The sequence below is a fragment of the Polyergus mexicanus genome, unplaced genomic scaffold, assembly GCF_030449975.1.
Source record: "Polyergus mexicanus isolate NDT 795.1 unplaced genomic scaffold, iyPolMexi1.0 SCAF_22, whole genome shotgun sequence".
NCBI classification, from domain to species: Eukaryota; Metazoa; Arthropoda; class Insecta; order Hymenoptera; family Formicidae; genus Polyergus; species Polyergus mexicanus.
This window is the reverse complement of record NW_027223342.1, coordinates 2,523,037-2,546,472: the sequence shown is the minus strand read 5'-3', so window position 1 is coordinate 2,546,472 and position 23,436 is coordinate 2,523,037. Positions and strand designations below refer to the sequence as shown.

General features: G+C 40.7%; 2 protein-coding genes across 3 annotated transcripts; one reads left to right on the top strand and one right to left on the bottom strand.

Moving 5' to 3' along the window:
• The first annotated feature begins 292 nt into the window (after positions 1-292).
• Anne (anne boleyn) lies at positions 293-15,883 on the top strand. Of its 2 annotated transcripts, none has more exons than XM_070312764.1 (11): positions 293-818; positions 7,105-7,189; positions 7,282-7,509; positions 7,586-7,710; positions 8,100-8,256; positions 8,366-8,570; positions 8,681-9,019; positions 9,135-10,089; positions 10,172-10,691; positions 10,888-11,069; positions 11,186-15,883. In XM_070312764.1, exons 1-11 carry the CDS (start codon positions 800-802, stop codon positions 12,616-12,618), a joined length of 4,248 nt encoding a protein of 1,415 aa, XP_070168865.1. In that variant the 5' UTR covers positions 293-799; the 3' UTR covers positions 12,619-15,883. The 2 variants fall into 2 exon arrangements, with proteins under 2 accessions (XP_070168865.1, XP_070168863.1); XM_070312762.1 differs by lacking the exon at positions 293-818 and adding an exon at positions 4,300-6,700.
• LOC138942513 (serine protease 27) lies at positions 15,119-21,558 on the bottom strand. The gene is made up of 9 exons (XM_070312765.1): positions 21,081-21,558; positions 19,969-20,013; positions 18,497-18,748; positions 16,645-16,733; positions 16,481-16,566; positions 16,110-16,247; positions 15,835-15,971; positions 15,413-15,570; positions 15,119-15,306 (listed from the first exon to the last, which is right to left on the bottom strand). The coding sequence occupies exons 1-9, from the start codon at positions 21,556-21,558 to the stop codon at positions 15,148-15,150; spliced, it is 1,542 nt and encodes a 513-aa protein (XP_070168866.1). The 3' UTR covers positions 15,119-15,147.
• Positions 21,559-23,436: the final 1,878 nt, after the last annotated feature.

The following is a 23,436-nucleotide window of genomic DNA, read 5'->3' as shown; positions in this document are numbered from 1 at the left end:
AAGCTTTTTAAAACTATTGTCATAAATGAACCGTCATCATACACGCGTGATCGCGCATATGATGAATGAAAGTGGTCGTGACCTTCGATCACGATCACCTTCGTCTCGGCGTTATCGAGAGTCTCGGCGGATCTAGATCGGTTGGCCTGGCGAGTATCTGAACGATAAGAAAGGAGGCGACTTTCGGCCCGGCAGTGGCGGTGGCACATACGTCGTCTGGTGGAAAGAGAAACGGATCGGCGGAGTGCTATGTATCGGCGCGCAGTGTCGTCTGGCGTGTCGTCGTCGCACCGTCGTCGCTTTCCCGATCGCGCGATCGCGTCGCGCGCGAGGGATCGGTCGCGACACGCGCCCCCCCCCCCTACCCCTTTCCCACGAAGCTCTGAGGGTGCCCGAACGCGATGCGCGGGGATCCTATAGTTTTTGATTACTTCTAAGCTACGTTCCGCTACTCCGAGATTAGAAAGACTTTATTCGACATTGACGTTTTGAAATACGAAGTAATATAGGAGTGTGAGTATGTCTCTTCAATACCGAGATAGAGTTGTCTGAACTTTGATCGGTGATTTAAAGAAATTAGTGCTCCCTTTTTAATCGCTACCTCCCCCCCCGATCTGAAGCTTCCTTCTCCGCTGCACCAGATTCCATAAATAGTTTCGCAAACGCGATACGCGGTGAAAGTTACAACTTGATCCTGAAGACTGAATCGCGTATCCGTCTCGCAAAGAAACGGATCATCAGCCGAAGACTACGAGAAGAAACGCTGTCAACCCGCCGTCGATCTTCGTACGACATCGAGATGGATACATCGGCGAAGGGTAAGATCTGCGATCGTTTACTCGAGCGTGAAACTGAAGCATGATTTATAGCGTCGAAGATTGGTCTCGTAATTCCTATCGAACAGTTTCCGCTCGTCGATCTACGCCCGGTGATTGGGTCTTTCGGTTTCATGACTGGAACTCTTAACGCATTGCAATTATCGCTTCGAAGGACTAAGTATTCTGTTTTATTTGTGTGTTTCAACATTTTTACCATTACATTTCTGCATTTTCATAATTTTGCACAAGCAAAATTTCTCGGCCTTAAAAAAGATTTATAACTTCAAAATATTTACGAAATAATAAAATATTATTTCCATATCTGCAAGAATTAATCTCATTTTATTCTCGTTTTCGCTCGTTATTTATGAAGATTAACGTGTTTAATTATTCATGAAGTGACATAATTTCGTGTTGCAACTATCTTCGCGAATGTTCAAGGCGCATGATTATCGCATTACATGTTTTGCCCGATAAACTATTAGGCAAGTATCGAGTCCTATATAAATAATACCGCAATAAAAACGAAACTAGTGACTAAGATATGTAAATTGAAGAGAGAAAGTAGTCTTATTAGCAAAGTGTTGTGTGTGCGTTTGTACGTGTGTGTTCAGCATACAGATGCATACGCAACAGTGCATCTGTAATCTTTCGGTCAATTGTAATTTCCTATATATATCCCGTTTTTTTAAAAACTATTATCTACAATGATTATCTAAAACTATAATAACGAACCGTGCTGAAAAGAAGCTTCAAAAGATAATTAACAGTTTGAATAAAAAGATCCGATAATTCTTAACGGTTAATGTATATTTTTACAATTGCAGAAGTTAAACTTAAAATTCTTTTTCGAATAAGCACGTTGCCATCAAATATTTGATGAGCTTTGCCAGCAGTTTATTATCTCGGAAGAAGATAAACTTTCTAAATGTCATAAAAGAATGTTAATTATCGAATCAAGCAAGTCTCCTCAAATACTTAAACTCCAAAATTGGTTCTTACATTAGTGAAGACACACAAAACGCAGACAACGTAAATTCTTATCGCATAACGATTCCAAGGTATGGTGGATCAATTATAATGCAGTTTGCACAATGATAATACAATTGAAATAGAGAGAGAAAGAGAGATTACATAAATGAGTTTACTCTTTTCCGTCAATTTTTCTTGATTTTAATCTAAAAAAAGATACAATTAAAGTAATGATTATAGTCGCGCAAGATACGTACAAGCGACGTGTACACATCAATCATCAAAAACACTTGTGATATTACATAACTGGCGATTCTATTTGACATTTCAGACTTGACTATGACGCAACAACCGAGAGTATAGTAGAAATGTTTACTGATAATTTAAGTCTAATTTTCACACGACGAAAAAGGATTGTATATATTTGCGATTCTCGCAAAATCTTCTAAATATTTATATATATATATATTTATTAATATATTAATATATATTTATTAATGTATTAATTTATTTAAATATTTATATAATACATTTTCAATAAAATATTGTCCAATATATAATTTCTAATCAAATACTTGATATTTTTTTCCAATTATATACTTGATGATATCGCGTATCTCGACAAAATTTATGCTCTATATGTTAAATATGCTCTAAATCTATCGAATTTTGTTCAATTGTACGGCAACGTGATTTAACGGGTGACCGTTGTTCTCGATCTATGGTTCGTTCAAGATCCATTTAGACAAAAGTAATATTGCTCAATCAATTGCTAACTTTGTCTCGGCATTGTTTCGTCGATGACAATCTTTTAATTCTATTTAACATTTTAATTAAAGCGGTGCGCGGATTATTTTTTTAATTCTAAATAAAGATAAAGCCGTTCCAAGAGATTCTTTCTCGAAAATATTTTTTTGCTTTTGCTTATTTTTATCAGCGATTTATAAACTAACGATCTTATCGCTTCGCGATAAAGATCGCTAGTTCATCTGATTATCACTTAATTGTTTATATCGAGAATTCCGAATGCCGCAATTGTAATTATCGCAAAGTATAATTAACAACAAAGGTGATCCTACGTATAGATAAACGATGAAATACGGCGCAGAATTTTTTGCAATATCTTAGTTTCTGCGGATATAAATGTTCACGCAACCTTATCTGTTTATCTGAAAAGACCCATTCACTTGCAAACGAAAGCAGTTGCACGATGCGCGTTGAAGAAGTTTAGTAGATATTTTTTACTTGCAACTTTAACGATCGACGTCGCATTAATAATCCATCGACAGCTTGACATTAAGATGTTTGTAAATGTTAAAGAGATGAAAATATTTCCTATTATAGAAATATTAGAAATAAAAATCCAAACGTTAAAAGATTTATCAATTAAAATGATTTGATTAAATCAAAATTCTCGCGTTATTAAATCGCTTTTAGCAAGAGTTACTCCGAAACAGCTTATAGCGGCTCGGCCAAAGAATGAAGCTTTTCAAACGCACGATATTTCGAGCACGTGTTGTCAAGATAGTAATAAGTTAGCTAGAACGAGGTATAAGCCACGAGGGTCTGCTCGTTCGATATTTCGAGGATGGGACGTCATGGAACGCGAGGGGACACGGGGGAAACAACAATGCCGCGTAAGACGAGGAGACGATAAGTCGGATCGAGAAAGACGGCTAATAATGGTCAGGGCCAAGAGCGATATATGGACATGTAAAAGATAGTATTCTACTTTCGAATCGAAAGGAGAATTATGATGGAAGAAAAAGCAAATCCTAGAAGAGAATCGCGATTAGAGGGGATGATGACTTGGTTGCGCTGGCGCTCGCGAAAAATGAGTCATGGTCGACATCGACGGGAATGTTTGACGCTCGTCATCGTTATAAGTTGAGCAACTTGTCTGGTAGGGGAAATTCCAGGTGCGGCTATACATAGACAAAAATCGCGTAAAGGAAATATGTAACAGCTTTTTTTTCGAGGAAACATAAATATTAATATTTTGAATCAATCGAAGACAATCCTTACGCAATAATTTCCATTGCACTATGCTCTCGCTATTCCAATTAAGAGTTAATTAGATAATGGAATAATAATAAAAAACATATCGAGCCGTTTCATCCGAATGACGTATCGTGCAATTTATGTCGCGATAAATATTTTACTGATCATGAAAAAAAATATGTTTCAAACGACATATCGGGCGATAAAATTGCGATAAACACGTCAAATATAAGCTATATATCTTCTATCTTCTATAATCGATATTTGTTAGACGATAAATATGCTGCAATGTTGAATGATTAAAAAATATTGCACAATTGATGATACATATTTTATATACAACATCAATTTCAGTCCTCGTAATTCGACAGCGTGGATTTAATTTTACAGAAACAAACGTACGAGTATTAGATAAAACTTATCTAGCGCTCTTAATAAATCGTGAATCACCGCGTTGTCCACGATAAAGCACGCAGTACGCGAAGAAGAGTCGATACTTAGTCGCCGCTGACGGAGCGTTGAACTTCGTTCAACTTACATATTTGCGAGACACCCTATTTAGATACGTCCCTGCAACCGAGTTCGCTACGACTCAGGGCGCAAGTCTTTCTCTCGGTCGGTCGTACCAGGCGATATATTCGATTCATTCGCGTTCAGAGGCTGGTCGCAAATCGGAGCAGCTAAAACCTAGGCATCTCAACTCGCGCTCTTCAATCGCGCGTTCATCGGTGAAAAATTTCCTCTCGGTGGGATCTCTCGGTCCATCGCTCGTCGATCAACCGAGCGACATCATTGGTCAAGTTTAACGAAGATATCTGTCACGCAGCCGGCTCAGCCGAAGTTCAGCATTTTCGGAGCTGAACTCCGAAACGACTGCGCAACGCCGCCATCTTAGTGCGAGCACATTATTGCAAATTGGATTTGCACGCAGCTCGTAATAGAAGAACGTGATAAGTTCTGGGGAACGAGCGTCCCGCGAGGCGATTGCATTTCGACCTGCTGGCAATGACACCGCACCACGGATGAGCGCCACGTCGAGGAAACATCGGCGCGCAAAGTGACTTCTCGTAGGAGAGTGGCTTTTTCTTTTCCGTTTCCTAATTTGCGGGTGATCGGAACCGGGGCATACTACCGCGCGTTAGCGATAACGTGTACCGGCACTATGAGTAAGATGCTAGACACAAACTATTGCACCGTGTTCTCTGTACTTAGAAGTCCCGAGGATGGTGAAGAGTTTAAACGGATCATCTGAAAGAATTGCGCAACGAAGCGAAAATTGTTCATCGTTTTTTCCGCGAGGACGATCGCGCTTTCGCATTAAAGTGTAAGATTTGTGTCGGTGTTTTTCGCATAGAGGAATATCTCTTGCTTCTCGTTTCTACGCGAGTTGCTTTTATCTTTAAGACGTCGCCGTTGATGTAATCGTTAGCGTATTAATAGATTCGCGGAATCTAGGAGAGCACTCTCTGCCGTAACGTAGCGTAACTTCTTCCTCGTATCGATCGATTAGATCGGGAGAGAAACTCGCCATTCGTTCGTTCGTTCGTTCGGATCGATCGTATTCAGTAATTTTCTCTCTACGATAAGAACTAACTCTTGGGCTTTTCGAGAAGAAGAAGCCGAACACACAGTGCGCGTGTGAAAAAACCATTGACCTTTCTGCCGATCGAGATACCCCGACGGCAACCCCGGATACTTCTATAACCCGTAATGTATTTGCGATCGCGCCAAGGAGCAGCACAAGGGAGGCACGAGCACACAAGAGAGGCGATAGGAGCTAGCTTAGCGATCGCGTGCGGTTGCACAGATCCCGGATCATCCTTGTCCTCGGGGTCCAAAGGTGGGACAAAGAGAAGAGTGACGGTGTGCCGTTACCGCGATCTAGCATTAGCACCGCAGCAGCCGCGGCCGCTACGTGGCGGCTCCGCAGGCGGGGGTGCGAATTCAGACTTGGTGTGCCTGAAACGCGGCATGAGCGAAGGTGAACGGGCGGCGATCACGCCACGAATCGGCTGGCGGAAGCTCACCGATCCCGGCGACTGACACGAATCCAAGAAGCCGAGGGCAGGTCCGAAGCGATAGCACCAATTACCGTCACTCGCTCATCAGCATCCTCCTTCACCTGTCGCTCTTCCGACGATCGTAATCGCCCTCGAGATCCGTAGGGTAACACCTACGTCGTCGTCGTTGTCGCGTCGCTTGTGCCAGCTCGATGCCGGCCAGATGCCGGAGAACGCGCCACCGAGACCCGTCGCGAGAACCTTGAAGAGGGACCCCGAAATGGCGGGCAATCGGTGTCGGTAGCAGACGGGGTTAACGTCCCCAAGAGCACAAACCATTTGAGCGATTCTCATCGCATCTCGTCGACGCACCGCGCGGCACACCGATCGTCTTCGGCAATCTCGCTCTCTCTCTCTTCTTCTTCCACTTCGTATCTCTACGTCCCGGCTGAACTCTCGGTCACATAGAAGTGACGAAACTCTATCGCGTATCCAGCGATTCGAACCAATCTCGACGAGTTGGTCACATAGACAATAATTCATTAAGCAATTAAGGCTACCGCTTAAAATAATATGTAGTAGTGAAGATAACAGGTAGCGTGGGAGGAAGGTCGAAGGAAGTCCGTAAACTTCTTGCACTATTAATAATTCTCATCAGTCAACGAGGAAAAGAAGAGAGAAAGAGACGCGCAAGAGCAACGTAAAGGAATTTTCTTCTCTTCGAGTGTTTGATTTTCTTCTTATTACGTTACGATCGATTTACAATTTTCTCAATCGCGAGTATGCCGCCCACACCGAGCAAGCTAAACCTGAGCTTCGCCAGAAATGCTTACAGTGTCTTTGGTGGTCGCAACGCGACTATTGCGAACGAACGTGAGCAACGTGAGCAAAAGACGGAATTATTGGAGGGTAAGAAACAAGGAAGGAAAGACGAACACAACTCGTTGTCACACAATCGACAGTCACGTTTCGCGGTATCATTGATACATCTATAAATGAAGTAAACACGCTATCTCCCATTCAGTTATTCGTTATTTTATCACGCGACTATCTTTGGCGATGACTGTACAATTTTCTTTGTCCTTCCGCGTTCTCCATAATTTAATACGATTGAGACTAAAAAGGCCACTCGGCGACGTTGTCATAAAAAATACGTCGCGTTTTGCATGCGTCCATTATCCGTGACTTTAATAATAAGTAAAGCGATTTTTACGAAACGCGGGGAGAAAGTATCAGTCTAATAAAATCTACGATTGATGAACACATCGATGCGCGAATGGCAGCTCGTTGTAATGCTATTGATGTTATTTCAGGTACCAAGGCCAATGGTCTTCTACATTTAAAAAATGGCGTAGATTACGTCAATCCCGGCGAGGAAGACCAGATGGAAATTTATGGGTAAGCTGTTCACACATTAAATTGTTCACATAATTGTAGGTGAAATCTCCTTCATGGAGCGCGTAACCCGCTTAATCTCCCCTCATTGTCAGCTACAGACGGAGTCGCGTATGGAGCATTATTATCTGGTTCCTGATTATCATCACCGGAGGCCTTTTGAGGCTGGTTTTTCATTGGGTGCCGCGTCTCATGCTCCAGGTCACTCATTCCAAATGCTCCCTGGAGGAGGCGGAAACTGTTTTGTTGATTGAAAGATTTCAAGGGAAACATACGAGTTATTACGTGAAGAAATTGAGAATCTTGACCGCTCGAGAAGTTATGTCAGTAGTATTCTTCGCATTTAAAATTTAACTTCAACGAAATTGCGATGCTAACAAATGTTATTTTGTTCCACAGAAATAAATCTTTCAATGAAGAATCTCTGATCGACGAAGCATGGGACGGCAGTACAATTACAATCAAGGAAGAGAAAGAAACCTATCCCATGTTGTCCATACATCTTTGTGGCGGTCAGTTTAAACGTAAGTAAATTATCGATATGTCAATAATTTAAGAGAAAGAGAAAGAGAGAGATTTATGCAAATTTGTTAAAGTATAGTATATGGATTAAATTTTTTATAATTTCGTCTGCTTTACAAATAAGATATAGATGCCATTTAAAAAAAATCCTGTCATCAATATACGTGTTATTCTGTATTTATATCTTTTCTTGAAATATTGTGTATTAATCTTTATTTATTAAAAACTATATATTTATATATAAAATAAAAAGCTTACATTTTTAAAAATTTAATTAGGCAAAGAAAAAAAATTTTATTAAGCATAAACTTTAAATTAACTTGAAAAATGAAACTACTATAAAAGAAATGGACTCATCTTTCAAATATAATTAATACAAAGATATTTTTAGAGGTGCCATCCATCACCACCTTCAACTGCAAAAAGTTGACTTATGTTTGGGATCCGGAGAGATCCGAATTTTTGAAACTGCGCGGCCTCGACACCAACGTTCTGGCGTCCACGTTACATCAAGCACAGGGTCTTGATTCTCAGGAACAGTACATGAGGTAAAAGTCGAATCATCTTTTAACAAGAATATTGCGTCATTATCATGCAGATCGATTATAATCATCTGCATATAAATAGCACAATTAATTGGGCGATTTATTTCGACAGGCGTAATGTCTACGGCAATAACGAGATCGTGATTCCCGTGAAGAGCATATTCACGCTACTCTGCCTCGAAGTGCTTAATCCGTTCTACGCCTTCCAATTGTTCAGCTTTTGTCTGTGGATCGCAGATGACTATTATTACTACGCCATGGTCATTCTCGCGATGTCAAGCGCCGGCATCGTAATGGCAGTTTTCCAGACACGACGGGTGAGGAGTCATCGTTCTTTAATTTCTTGTTCATCATTTTATAAGCTAACGTCTTAAGGCCTCAATTTCTAATAGCGATGACTGTAATCGTATTCACTCATTTTTCTCAGAATCAGCAAAGTCTACGTTCGACGGTGTATTCGTCCGACGTAGCTACCGTCATGCGTGACCGCACGACCGGCCAAACGGCGGCGGTGCCGGCCGAACGTTTGGTACCCGGTGATCTCCTGGTCATCCCCTCTCACGGATGCCTGATGCCGTGCGATGCCGTCTTGCTGACAGGCAACTGTATTCTCAATGAATCCATGTTGACAGGAGAATCCGTGCCCGTCACGAAGACACCAGTTCCTTCCTCCAACGATGTGATATACGATACCAAAGAACACGCTAGGCATACACTCTTCTGCGGAACCAGAATTATTCAGACAAGATATTATGGCAGCGAAAAAGTATGTTAGCTTTTTGGCGTTTAAGTTAATTTAAAAGTATTCTTTTTTTCTTATTTGTATAAATTTATATAATTATTTAAACGCAAATATTGCGTGTGTTTTGCGTTGGCGTTAGGTGTTGGCGGTGGTTATCAGAACAGGTTTCAACACCAGCAAGGGCGGCCTGGTGCGATCCATCATGTATCCTCCACCCGTAGATTTCAAGTTTGAGCAGGACTCGTACAAGTTTGTGATACTGTTGGCGTGCATAGCTAGTTTCGGCGTCGTTTATACTATTGTAACGAAAGCTATGAGAGGCGTTCATAGCAGTCACATCGCTCTGGAAGCGTTGGATCTCATCACTATCGTAGTACCGCCGGCGTTGCCAGCTGCTATGACAGTCGGACGTCTTGTGGCGCAACGTAGATTGGAAGGTAAAAAGATATACTGCACGAGTCCAAGAACGATCAACGTGTCCGGTTCCATCGATTGCATTTGCTTCGACAAAACTGGAACGCTGACCGAGGACGGTCTGGATATGTGGGGCTTGGTGACGGTTTCGGACAGAAAGTTCCAATTGCCAATCAAGGATATTGCTAGTTTGCCGCTATCCGAAATTCTTATCGGGATGGTTACGTGCCACGGGATCACCATAATTGATAATCAGCTGATAGGAGACCCGCTCGATCTAAAAATGTTCGAATCCACCGGATGGACACTGGAGGAGCCCGATGTATCCGACACGTCCAAGTTCTCCATGCTCTTCCCGACGATCGTCAAGCCGGCGAAGGACTCCAAGCTTCTCAAAAAATTGCCCAGTGATTTGGGCGGTAGACTCAGCCGACAAAACTCCGTGTCTTCCGATGTGGTCGACGCTATATCCCTCAACAATGTTCACGACGCTGGATTCGGTGATTCCACAACGGAACTTGCCGAGCAGGGATTGGAGGTGGGCATCGTTCGGCAGTTTCCCTTCACATCGAGTCTTCAGAGAATGAGTGTAATTACCAGGACACTGGGCGCTAATCATTACGATCTTTATTGCAAGGGAAGTCCGGAGATGATCCTTAGTCTCTCGAGAGCAGAATCTAGTGAGTCTTTATAATTACATTTTTCATTCTGTGTTTCGATCGTGCGGTAAATAACATCTTTCTTCGCATTCTTTCTTTGCAGTTCCTCCGGATTTTGCGGCCGTTTTGCAGGAGTACACATCCGAAGGTTATCGAGTGATCGCCATCGCGCACAAGTCTCTGAATCGTCTTCCATACGCCAAGGTGCAACGTATAAGTCGCGAGGCCGCCGAGATCGATTTGACCTTCCTGGCGCTTATAATTATGGAGAACCGATTAAAACCGGAGACCTCGCCGGTGATCGCCGAGCTGAATACTGCTTGTATCAAAACGGTAATGGTGACGGGCGATAATATATTGACCGCCCTCTCAGTAGCCAGAGATTGCGATATGGTGAAACCGAACACGCCGGTGATTGCTGTTTCGACAGTCCAGCAGAATCTGCTGAAGCCGCAAATTTACTTCACGAGAAGCGATGGCCAACCGCCGCCGGTTTCGCCGAACGGCCAGGCCGATCTTAGCGAGATGACCGATTTAAATAGCGTGGTTAGCTTGGAAACCGTCGAAAGCGGCTCTTTTGCCAACGCTAAGCTGGAGAACGATATAAATTATCTCTCGGACGAGTGAGTATCTCTCTTTTCTGGATCGCGATTAGTGTTATTAGAATAAAAAGATAATCTATTTTGCACCGTATTAATAATTTCTTCGAATTAAAAAATATACATATTTATATATTATATATTAAAATATATATATTATATATACATATATATCGTTATACATATTTTTTATATATAAATATATATCTGATAATTGCAGAATACAATATTCTAAGAATAAATACGTGTTTGCGTTGACGGGGAAAACGTGGGCTTTGATAAGGCAGTACTATCCGGAACTGATATCCAAAGTGGTCACACGTGGTGCCATATTTGCGAGAATGTCGCCCGACCAGAAACAACAACTGGTTCAGGAATTACAATCCTTAGGCTACTATGTTGGTAAGTGTAAACGTGTAATATTGTTTTAAAGTACGATATATCTTTAATAAAATGATAAATAAATGCGATCAATCGTTCTTAATCGATTTGACAGAAAATTTTTTATCTTTCTACAGCCATGGTCGGGGACGGAGCTAATGATTGCGGTGCGTTAAAAGCGGCGCATACCGGACTCTCTTTGTCGGATACGGAATCTTCCGTCGCCTCGCCCTTCACCAGCCGCGAGACTAACATTTCCTGCGTTCTGACGGTGATACGCGAAGGTCGCGCCGCACTGGTAACATCCTTTGGCATCTTCAAGTACATGGCTGCCTACTCGCTCACGCAGTTCATCTCGGTGATGCTCCTCTATAGTATCGAGTCCAATCTAACGGATTTCGAGTTCTTGTACATCGACCTCTTTATCATCTCATTATTCGCTTTCTTCTTCGGGCGCACCGAGGCGTACGAGGGCCCGCTGGTAAAAATGGCGCCGCTTAACAGCCTCATCAGCACGTCACCGGTACTCAGTCTCATCACCCAACTTTTGATCGTCGCGATCTTCCAGTACACGAGCTTCTGGCATCTACAACAGATGCCATGGTTCGTGTCATTCAACGTGACCGCAAGCGAAGACAAGGATGACGTAGGCTGTTTAGAGAATTATACGATCTTCATCGTCAGTTCCATGCAGTACATTATTCTGGCCGTGGCATTCTCCAAAGGACCGCCATACAGGAAGTCGCTCTTCACCAACTATGGTCTACTCACTTCCTTCGTTTTCCTAAGTCTCTTCTCCATCTATCTTGCAGTGTGTCCCTTCACGTGGCTAATTAATATATTCGAGCTTGTGCTGCCTGACGATCTGAGATTTCGCTTCATTCTGGTCGGTTACGGCGCGGTGAATTTTGTGATCGCGATATTAGTCGAATATCTCTTCGTGGAGTATCTTGTGTTTGGCAAGCTGCGCTATCGTTGGCACGACGTAGATAAATCGCGGCGAAAGTTCCTGGCGATCGAGCGCGATATGGCGCGCGATCTCAAATGGCCGCCGATCTCCCAGGAACCTCTACCGGAAGCCGCGCCGAATGTACTTATCCGGCAGAACGTCACCGAGATCAAGATCGAGAAAAAGATCACCGAGCCGTGCCTCCCCGCCGATACCAGCTTTATGAACAGCTCACCGCCCATCTGCGCCAGCTTCAAGCAATTCGGTTCCGCTCGCGAGGTCACTCTCAATCCGCGATCCCTCTTCGACGACTGTCGGAATACGGTGTCGATGCAGACGGTACCGTGCTTCGAGGACAAGAACTCGTCGCCAAGGCAATTAAACGCCGAATCCACCGCGAAACGACGGCACAATTCGGAATCGGAGAACGGCATCAATCGTTACGAGAAGCCCTACACGAATCGCAACACCAACCCCATCGCCACGCTTCCCAGAAATCCCAACACGACCCTTCAGCCACAGAAACTCAGAGATTTCAAGGATGTCCTGGTGCATCAGAGCGACGATCGAGTGTCGCACAATACTCAAAGCGTGCTCGAGTTGGATATCCTGCCGTCCTGAGGACCGAGGCATTCGAAAGACCGTTCAAGAGGTAGTTGAGTACCGATAAAACGGCTAATGCAGAGTATTATTTTCAGACATATATATTCTCGCGGTATGTAGCGCAATTTCCATTGCCGATTGGCGTATTTATGGGGCGTCGTAGCTTCATAATTATGATTGAGAAAAATCATAAGATTTGAGAAGTCTGATCCAGCGGCAACTTTTCTGAGCTTTGGATACCGGATAGTATTGCAATCTACATCCCTGTTACGCTCTCTTTCTATTCGGTGCTCGTCATATCCAGAACATGTTCTACTCGTGAGGAACGAACGGCGTTTGGCTCGATCTTCGTCGTTGATTACGCGAATCTTGAATTGATGCATTTAGTCTGTCGCGGTGTATCCACGATTTGGGATAACTAACGATATTTACTTAAGCTACACGAGTGATACGAATAAGCCGAACGTTAGAATAGCATTAAAGCTGTTTGCTCATTACTGACGATCTCTAGATAATTAATTTCGATTCATCTCTTTATTCTCTTTCCTTTATAGAACTGTTTTTTTTTTTTTTTTTTTTTTTAAATAATTAATATAGTTAATGTGTAATTTATATATATATATATATATATATATATAAAGCATTTTATAACTTCCAAAATATTCTAACTTTGGCTTATTTATATTTATCGACTCGAATCGGGGTCCCTTTTGACCCAGCTCTCCTTTATCCTCGTCCTCCCCTTCATTAGTATTCGAGAGAGAGAGAGAGAGAGAGAGAGAGAGAGAGAGAGAGAGAGAGCGATGCAAACTCTCGAGAAAGTATTATTATTATTTATCATACAATTAGAAGAAAATTTTGTAGCGAGAGAAATTATATATCGGTTCCGCACAAGGGAGATGCCTCGTAATGGAGCGCAGCTATTTATATTTCAAGGACGATTATAACAATATGATGTTTACCGTGGAGTTTTAAAGCGGAGCGAGAATTTTTCAAATGCAACTCTCGGAGTGACGATGTCTTTTACTTTCACTCGCGAGTCGAATGAATACTTAAGCAAACTCGCGACTTAATCCTTTATATTGTGTTTAGCTAGAACGAAAATTAGTCTTAACTACCTGGAGTCGCCTTCTCCCCAAGCATCTTCGCATGTTTCTCGATGCATTTTCATATCCCGGAAATTTTTATTCCTATTCATTCGTATTTATAAAGCAGCGTGATTAATAATTATTTATTTAGCGCGTGTACACATATCTTTTGCATTTTACGGAACGCGGAGATTTGGCAGGCGATTATGATCGCGACTTATATTCGCGATAGAAATTGATTCGTCGTTGCTCTATTTAAACATTAATTTTAAAAATCATTCCACGATGAGAAATTTTATTATTTAAATTATTTATTATTTAAATTTTATTATTTAATTTAATTAGAAGCGATGCGTAAATGATGCGAAGGGATCAGGGGCTGCCAGAGAATGCGTATTACGTATTAGATTTAATGATAGAATTTTCTCTTGAATACTTTACGATGTTAAAATAGGCCAAAGCGATAACGATAAGCTAGATAGATTATCGGAGCCGATACGTATTGTTAAATAACTATGTCAAAGTAAATGTGTACTTATGAAAAATGCGTGTGCAACGGAAACATAGATACTTAATCGCAATGCTGTTAGTTTGTGTTGAAAAAGTAGCGGTTGTCAAATGAAATATGTTTTTAATGTAAATACTGTTTACTCTCATTTCGATCTCTCTTTCTCTTTCTAATTGTTACTCTTTTCTCCTTACATAATATAAATCGATAATATTAAAATTTTAATTACTAACGGTAACACCGTCAATCAAATCTATTATAATACTTTGGTTATTAATATAATCAAAGTAATAAATTTACAACGTTATCACGTTGTAATATCATGTAATTATTATACGCGATAAGTGCGTTAAAATTGATTAAAATTGATTGAAGAGATGAAATGCAATTATAATGCTATGGTATGGATTGGAAGAGAAAAATAATCAATCGATCAATAATGAAAGACGAAAACAGAGTATTTATTAAGCGCAAATTCATACGTATATCATACACACGACGCTTAATTTACAATCACATCGATAAAACTACACGCACTTGCGCCACCCGCTCTTGTGTCAATAGAGATACTTATATAGTATATAACGTTTGACAGAGAATGTCGACTCTATTCGCCTTTTTTCGAAACTATATTAAAAATTCGCATCCGCGACTCCCTTCTTAAATTCTGCGACGTTAGATTTTATTTAAATAACTTTTACATCCTTGTAAAATAAAATGGCTATAATTCCATTAGGCATATACTTGCTTTCAAAAAAAAAAAGTCGTTTAAATTATCATCTCGTTAAACGTCTCCGTCTTTGCGTCGCATCGCAGTTTTTCAAGCGCGATCGATCCTCCTATCGGCAGAGAAGAACACTCGAACCTTGTGTCATGCAAAGTTCGCGGTTCCAGCGAAGGTATTCTCAGGACTCTCCTGAGGATAATTCTTCCGGGGATAAGCGGGACGCGCTACGAGTTTATGACGTACGTGATCCAGTCGACGGTCTTGGCGACGCGATGATAGATCCCCGGTTGACCCGGCTGCGCGCAGGAGTAACCGGCGGAGACGATACCGATGAGATACCACCGACCGGTTTTCTCCAACATCAACGGGCCGCCGCTGTCACCCTGAAAGTTAAAAGGCGTCGCACCTCGTGGGATGATGAACGAAAGAACGGGAGACGACGATTCATCGTTCAAACAATACGCGCCCGTTATGACGAAACCGCTTTACCTGACACGAGTCCTTGCCGCCGCCGCGATAACCGGCGCACATCATCTCGTCGTAAATGACGACGTTGATGCCATTGGATCGATGCCATCGCTCGCAGAGGCGATTATCGATCACGGGCACATCCACCGCTTGCAGCGTCTTGGGTCGCAGTCTGGAACCTAAATGAGGTAACTCGTGCAAATAAACATCCAACGAGGATAATAATTAATTGATAACATTTTAATTATTATAATGAATTATTATTTGCTTAAAGATGTATAATGTAATATATATATATATATTTATTTTTTGTAATCCAATAACTGGATTAAAAAGATTCAATGTTTTTCTGTACGACAGAAAAGAAAAATGCGCGATTTAAAAATTATATTGCCAGATGGATATACGGAAAATCGAATTTTTCTTCGCAAATAATACGCCACCTGCTTGCAACGCGCCCCATCCAGCAGCCCAGCCGTATTGTCCCAAGAAATCTTCATTTTTCTCTGGTAAACATATAGGCGTTATATGAGGCATATAATGAACCGGTCGGTCCAATCGTAGCACCGCCACATCGAATCTGATAAATAATCGAATATAGAAGATGTGAGCGAGGGTAATCGATAAAATTTATTCTATTCAAACATTGAAACATTCAAAGTATACACACATATCTCTAGTATGTTTCTAATAAATTAACAATATCATGAAAACGCACCTGTCCGCCTGCGGCGTGAACTTGAAGTAAGGATGCACTCTAATCTCTCGAACTCCAAAAGTATAAGCTGGAAGAGACTCACTCGCAGAATTGACCACGTAATCGCCGAGAGTCACTTGAACTTGCCTAGCCGATGCTCTGAAAAATTTCAAGAATTTATTTAATATTTTTTATTATTATTATTATAGCATTGATCAATATTTAGAATTTTTTTCGTATCATCTCGAATATTTATAAAATTTTTAATATCAAATTTAATATTTGAAATTTTATTCACAATTCACAAACTTCGTCTTTAAATTCTGAGGAGAACCACGAATGCGATTGCAATTAATCAATTTAATAATTAGCACAAATTATTTTTCACTCACTTTGCAACGCAGTGTCCGGCCGTGACAACGTGAAACCGATTGACCAGAGTGCCGCCGCATCTGCTGGATCCGATCCGTATGTAAGCCTGTCAAAGCAAGAAATGATTTTGAATGACGAGCTCGAAGTATTCGAGCAAGAGTTTTGTGTTATCGCCGTGTCTGACCTGCCACGGAAAACTGCCGAAACCGGCATCGTCACCACCGACAATTCTCCTCTGCGCGATCTGCTTCGAAACTACCGGTATGCCGCAACCTGCAAAAACGCAATTGCCTGGAGAATCGCGAGTAATTGAGGTGCTACCTTCTATAGTCATAGCGCCGTCGGGTCTTTACATTATTTGTCGCGACGAGTTATGCCAGAGTTGCTAGATATTTTACTCTTGAAAAAAAAAAAATGGGAATTAAGCGCAAATTTCTGTAGAAATATTTAGTATAAATCGTAATAACATTCTCTTATACAATAGTCGCGCGAAAAAGCTAGCTAGATATCTTTTGCAAGAAATATAAAAGGCTAAAAATCCTGTGTAAACGTAGAACGTCTGGCAATTCCAACCATGCTGTAATCTGTGATTACAATATTGCAATCAACGCTTCTAGAGCCGAGTTGCGCCGTGAAGTTGAAAATATGAAGTAATCAACAGCGATAAAAATGTTTTTCTTTCCCGTTTTTCGTATCACCGAAATTGGACTTGGAGTAATGTAACGATTTGTATTTTATAGCGTCTCTTCTGTCCGATGTGTTGGACCACAGCTTCATTGCGTGTAATCGCAATAATTTCAATGGTAATTCGATCAACCACTTTCTCGAATATCGTTCGATCAAAGAAATTATTCGTGATTATTTATATATTGTACATATTAGCCGAAGCAGCTGATTAAGGAATCTCGAAATGGGAAGAAGCAATTAATATATAACGCATTAATGAAAGTAATAGTTCGTCTCTTAGTTAGTCGCTGGCAAAATCATGCGTTTATTAGTGCATCGCCTTATAAAAGTATTCGCGTGCAGAAAACGGAGTCTTCGCCAATGCAACGAAGCTCCATGAGAAAGAAACGGGGAATGCAGATCGCCAAGATTTTACGAAACGTCAACGTGGAAAACGCGTTTTATCGAAAAAATTAATCCACTGACGAGAACAATTGTTACAGTGTTTAATACATATGTGCGGCTGTCGCGATTACTATCGGTTTTAATCTATGCCAGCCCCCTTCGTAAAATTTATAATTTCTATTGTTGTAGATTTTCTCTCTTCATAGTTCGTCAAAAACTATACTCCTTCACGTTTAAAAAAAAAAAAACATCTTATTTGGCTGTTTTCACCGTTGCGGCGAAAAATACAAGAGGATCGAGATCGAGGAAAGTGGCATTTGTATCTGTTAACATGCGTTTGTGGGAATTTCAACGGATATTGTGGAAAAATATAACATAACAATGTTATATAAAAAATTATCTCCGGATTACCATGCATAGGAAGATAGAAATTTATGCAAATTTATTTGACATGCTTGTGAAATATATATCCTCACAAATTAAGGAAAATAAAGAAACATAAGATATATATACATATTGTATATGTTTCGAAGAAGAAATATGAAACTTGAAGAAAGAAGAAATGTATGGAAGATATCCGGCGAGAATACCCTGACAAATGAAGAAAAATAAAGAAACAAAATATATACATATATGAAAGAAATTTTTCAAAGAAAAAAGAAATATGAAATTTGAAGAAAGGAGAAAAGATTTTTTAGAATAATAAATATGGAAGATATCCGGCGAGAAAACTATGCAATTTCTTGGGATGAAACTGGGATTCTGAGGAAGGAAACGACATGCGAGGAATACATGCGAGGAATTGCAAAATAGTTGAGCACTTGGGAAGAAGAAGAAGTGACAAAGAGAGAACAGGAGCACGAAAAGAAGAAAGAAAAATGAAGTGACAGGGGAAGAAGAGCTCATGCTTGCAAGTGCGTGGTGCCAGTGCATGGAGGGCATGCTTTCTCGAAGGAAGGACTTACGATCGTCGCTGTCGGTCTCCGTGTACAAATCCAGCGGAAGCGGCCGAGATTGATCTCTAGGTGACTCGATCAGGTTATAATCAGTGAGAGCTTTAGGGTCTTTCCTCTGACAACACGCGAACATAATGCCGCCGCAGCTGCCGTCCAATAGGCCAGCGGTCATCCAGCACATTAGAAAAAATTCGCAGCTCCGTCCGTCCGCGCACAATGTATCGTCGCCTTTCCACAGCGGTCTTTTTTGTTGGCGCGTCTCTGCAGAGGAAAATATGCAAACTCTTCGTCTCTCGCGACTGTCAAGTTACGTAATTGTCCCGCGCGACTGTCAAACTTAGAGCGATATGACGCGAACGTGCTTCCGGTCCGAAGAGGAAGAACGGATACGTCATCGTGGTTACTAATCTAAATAGCGATCTGCATGACTATTCGATGCGTGAAATCAGGAACGCTTTCGTCACAGAATGCGAATCTTCTATGCAACTCTTCTCAATCGAGATATTAATTATTAAGTGTTGCAAGTATCAATGTCCAATCGTTTAAAGACATTTGTAACTATCACACGTTATTACGTTATATGTCAAATGGAACGTATGATCCAGCATACATCTTTGATTGTGAATTTGTACGCAAAGAAATGCGATTTTTCTTAAAAAATACAAATCTTTCCTATAAATCTTTCGATGCTTCGATTGTTAATGCTCAATCGTTATAATTAATAATCGAAAGAAACGCGAAGCCGCCGCTCTTAATCTGCCAGTTACTCCAAGTCTAAGTTCGAAATACAAAACGGTCGAAAAGACTAGGGTCGGCTTAAAACTAACGTAATCGCAGTATTAAAAAAAAAAAAAAAAAAAAGATTCCATTGCTTGAAAAATTGCTTATAAATAAAAATATTTTTAAATCGAATACAATTCATTCCTAATTAAATCTTGAGCGGAGCAATACTAATTTACAAAGTTGAAGATATTTATACATTAATAAGATAAATCTGTATCTTCCGTAAATAACATTGGATTTGACATTGGATTTAATGATATTTATAATCTGTAGATTAAGATTATCACAAAGCGAAGTGATTGTCGCATATAATTATATTATCGTTTTAGATCTGACCAAAATTCCTTCCGACGATATTGAAACGAGACTCTCTCTCTATAGAAAGGCGTTTAAGCAATTGTAAAAGGATCCCTCTGTACCAGCCCAGCGTAACGTCAATTTAACATCCCGCGAAAAAGATGTTGTAACGATTGCCGTGCCTCAAACCACGACGGAAGTTGCAGACTACGGTGGAAATAAGTTTCGCGCACCATTGGGAATTGCGTGATTTTTATGAATATGTAAGAGGCGATTGAAGAGAATCAAGCCAAGATCGCGAACTTGAAAAAAAAAAATCGAAAGTTCCCTATGAAACGGCGTCGTTAAGGCTGACTATCGATTCCCTGATTCTGCGCCTACGGCCGCGAATTTCAACGTACCTGTTTCCAATCTGGGATAATCCTCCGCTGTCTGCTTTCGGTGATCTGAAATAAAGACGAGATGTTTTTCTGGAAAGATGACGCCTAGATCGTCAAGTCAAAGAGAAAAAGATAATTTACTATATATATAATGTGAATAAAAAAAAAATATAACGTAATAATCTCTTTCTCTCTCTCTCTGTCTCTCTCTATCTTCGATATAAAATAGAGACGGAAAAATTATAATAATATAATAATCTCATATACATAATAATCTCTATTTTCGATATAAAATAGAAATAGAAAAGTTAGTTAAATTTAATATAATATTTGTCGATAAAAAAATTAAAATAAACCAATCTCTATTTTGAATTGTTAATTAATTGAAGATTGAAAAGAAACAAAGAATGAGAATTACTTAATAGCATTCTCATGAAAACGTAAGTACTATTTAACATTTCTTAAATACGGTTCCTTATTGCCTTTTCATCTAGACAAATTGATTGATTACAGTTTGTTGCGCAGGAATTACATAGATATCTCACGGTATATAATCATGAGTTATTTGACTCGTACGTGTGAATATTTCCAGAATATCATATAACGCGTCATTTACATTTGCATGTTTTGTAAGCATTATCGTCGATAAGGCGCTATTTGCGCAACAAAGTGGTTTACGGTAGTAATGGGATTACGCGAGCGCGCAAAGGCAAAGAGAAGAAAGTAAAAGGGAAAAGTGCTCATTAGACAGTTCAAAGAGGAATGAGCGGCATTAAACACGGGTCTATATCGTTCTATTAAAACTGTACAGTCCAAGGTTTCTAATATACCGCAGGAAAATGTGTATTTGACGATGGATCGTTTAAATATTAGAAAGATTGTGAGATTACAATATTATAATACGCCAAGAAAAATAAGAAAATAATTTCCTTAGCTTTTAGTGCGACAATGCATATTGAAAATTGCGATATGAAAAATGAAAATAATAAGAGGATCTGATTATGAGTCAATTTGAATACAAAATATGAAATTTGGATTTCAAGCGGATATAAAACGCGATAGAAACGAAAATGATCGAGGAACGCGTATACAATCGCGCATAATTAAAACGAGGAAAAAGTAAAGGCTCTTACCTCTGACGTCATCCTCGAATTCCGGCAACTGATTAGACTGCTGGAAGAAGGAGGCTCCGCCGCCTCCGATCGGCGGCAGGAAGTCGTTGTCGCGAAATATCAATCGCGGTGTCCGATGGGACATCACCGGCCTATTGTAATCGGCGATTACGGGGCTTCTCCAGAGGGACTTGTGCTGCCTCCACGTACCGGGTAACTGGGGAACGAAACGCGCGATGGGCCCGAGGTTCCTGCCGTGCGACGCAGGTGAACCGTCACCCACGTCGGCGAGGTAAGCAGCGGATCCCGTAGGAAATCGCACGTATCTTCGTCGGCGAATCGCCGCCAATCCCCTGGTGCGATTCGTCTCGTCTCTTAGGACGCCGATGGCCGGAGAATCCAAATTCGCTAGCTGCCGCGTCTCGCTCACCATCAAGCTCGAGAAGAGACTCAGGACGATCGCAACGAGAAGCCAATGACACGGCCTCGATACACCCATCGTTTTGCTGGGAGAAAATAAGAAATCAGAATTGTACGAAATATAATCCTATATAAGAACATTGTAAAAGAATTGATTGAAACTTCAGACAAAGCGTGTGCATAGTTTTTTTTTTTTTTTTGCAGGTACCCTGTCTGAATTTTAAGACACACTCTTCTGAAGTTTCAGGAAAATGACTCTGATGATCAATACACATTGCCTGAAATTTCTTTCAGACATCCAGACACTTGTCTGAAAATTCAGACCAAAAATGTGTGAATTTTTAGAAAATTGTTTATGGTAAAGATGTATTTTACATTAGACATTTTATGTATTGCGTAAGGCGAGAGACGCGATCTTATCACATGCGACAATATTCTTGAAAAACTTAGATAATATTAGTACTCTCAGATTCGGACCGATTTTCTTCTCACAGTCGGAGTTTCACGAGTCGTTAATCATCGTCGCGAGCGTTATTAAAACGGCCGATTCTCAACGAAAGAAAATATGCCTCGTTCGAATTCGTAACCAGGTGGAATCGTTAAGGATCCTGGTTCAAGGAATATCACGTTACTCGTATACCGACAATTATCGGTAGCGGTTTCGCGGCGGCTCGAAGAACTTTCTTTTGGCATGAATCGTCCGCGTGGGTTGCTTCCGCACGTGAAATCATGAGAATGATATAAAAATAAATTATGCAAAATATATTTTAGTGAAAATTCGCTTGAATTTATTTATCAAAATATATTTTTTATACATGTAATTATCTTTTTGAATATTCTTTTCCTGAAATTTATTATAAAACCTTTCAATCGCTTGAGACTCGTGTCAACATCTTGCTTTGCAGAGCAATCATTTTTTTTCAAATTTAAATTTTATCATCCACGATTCTCTCCGTTTACGTGAGTAAATAGAGAAAGACTCCGCTGTATAAGGTAACGCTTAGAGGCAAAGTGGAAAAAAACAACTTCCTCGTGGCCCGTGAATTCCTCTCGGCGCGACAAGACAAAATTCAGTTTGCGTCACAATTCTTCGTAACGAGTGAAAGTAAAGAAGTTCACCCGGAACCAAACATCAAGACATTTATACCCGAGAAGATTCACTATGAGCGTTTAAATCCATCAACATCGCTGCCGAATAGAATTATTGCCTATCATCAGCATTAGCGAGAGAAAACGGACGCGCCAACCGCAAAACTTTAATAAGAATTTCTCTATTAGCACCTCTAAAGCATCTGAAAAATCTGTAAGTCTTTATACTTTCAATCGCATAAAATTCAATTAATATTAATAATAAAAAGTTAATTTTAAATTAATGAATCTCTAAATTTTTATTATAAGGAGAAAAATACGAGTGGATCCTTCGTGGCTAACTTTTTTCAAAAGCCAAATTTCTAGACAAATTTCAGTCTAGACAAAATGGGGCGGAAAATGTCAAAAAAAGGAAAGAAAAACCGGAGAAGGTTTGTAATTGTTTGTTGAATAATCCCCGGTGGACGGCCTTGACGAGCCATTTTTCAATCGCGGCGGCGCTTGGTGAACGGTTCGATGTGTTAGTAGGTCATTGGCTCTCCGTCACGTGGATCCACCAGAAGTGAAAGTGTACTTCTTGTGTGCATAGTGTGAAGTTCACGTTCACGCGGTGCCACCCGTCACCCCGACACGACGGAAGTTACAAATCGTTGCTAACATCGCGTTCTCGGAGTTTCCACATCTGCCCCTTTTGTCCCTCCTCCCTCCCCTCCCCGTCCCTCTATTTGTATCCTTCAAATACGTCGGCGAACGCATGCAAATTTGTGTTCGATTATTACTGTAACGCAATCGCTTCTGCTCCGATTCTCACAATAGCTCGTTTTCTGACGGAACGTCTATCTTTCTTGCTCCAGCGGAATGCAAGCAA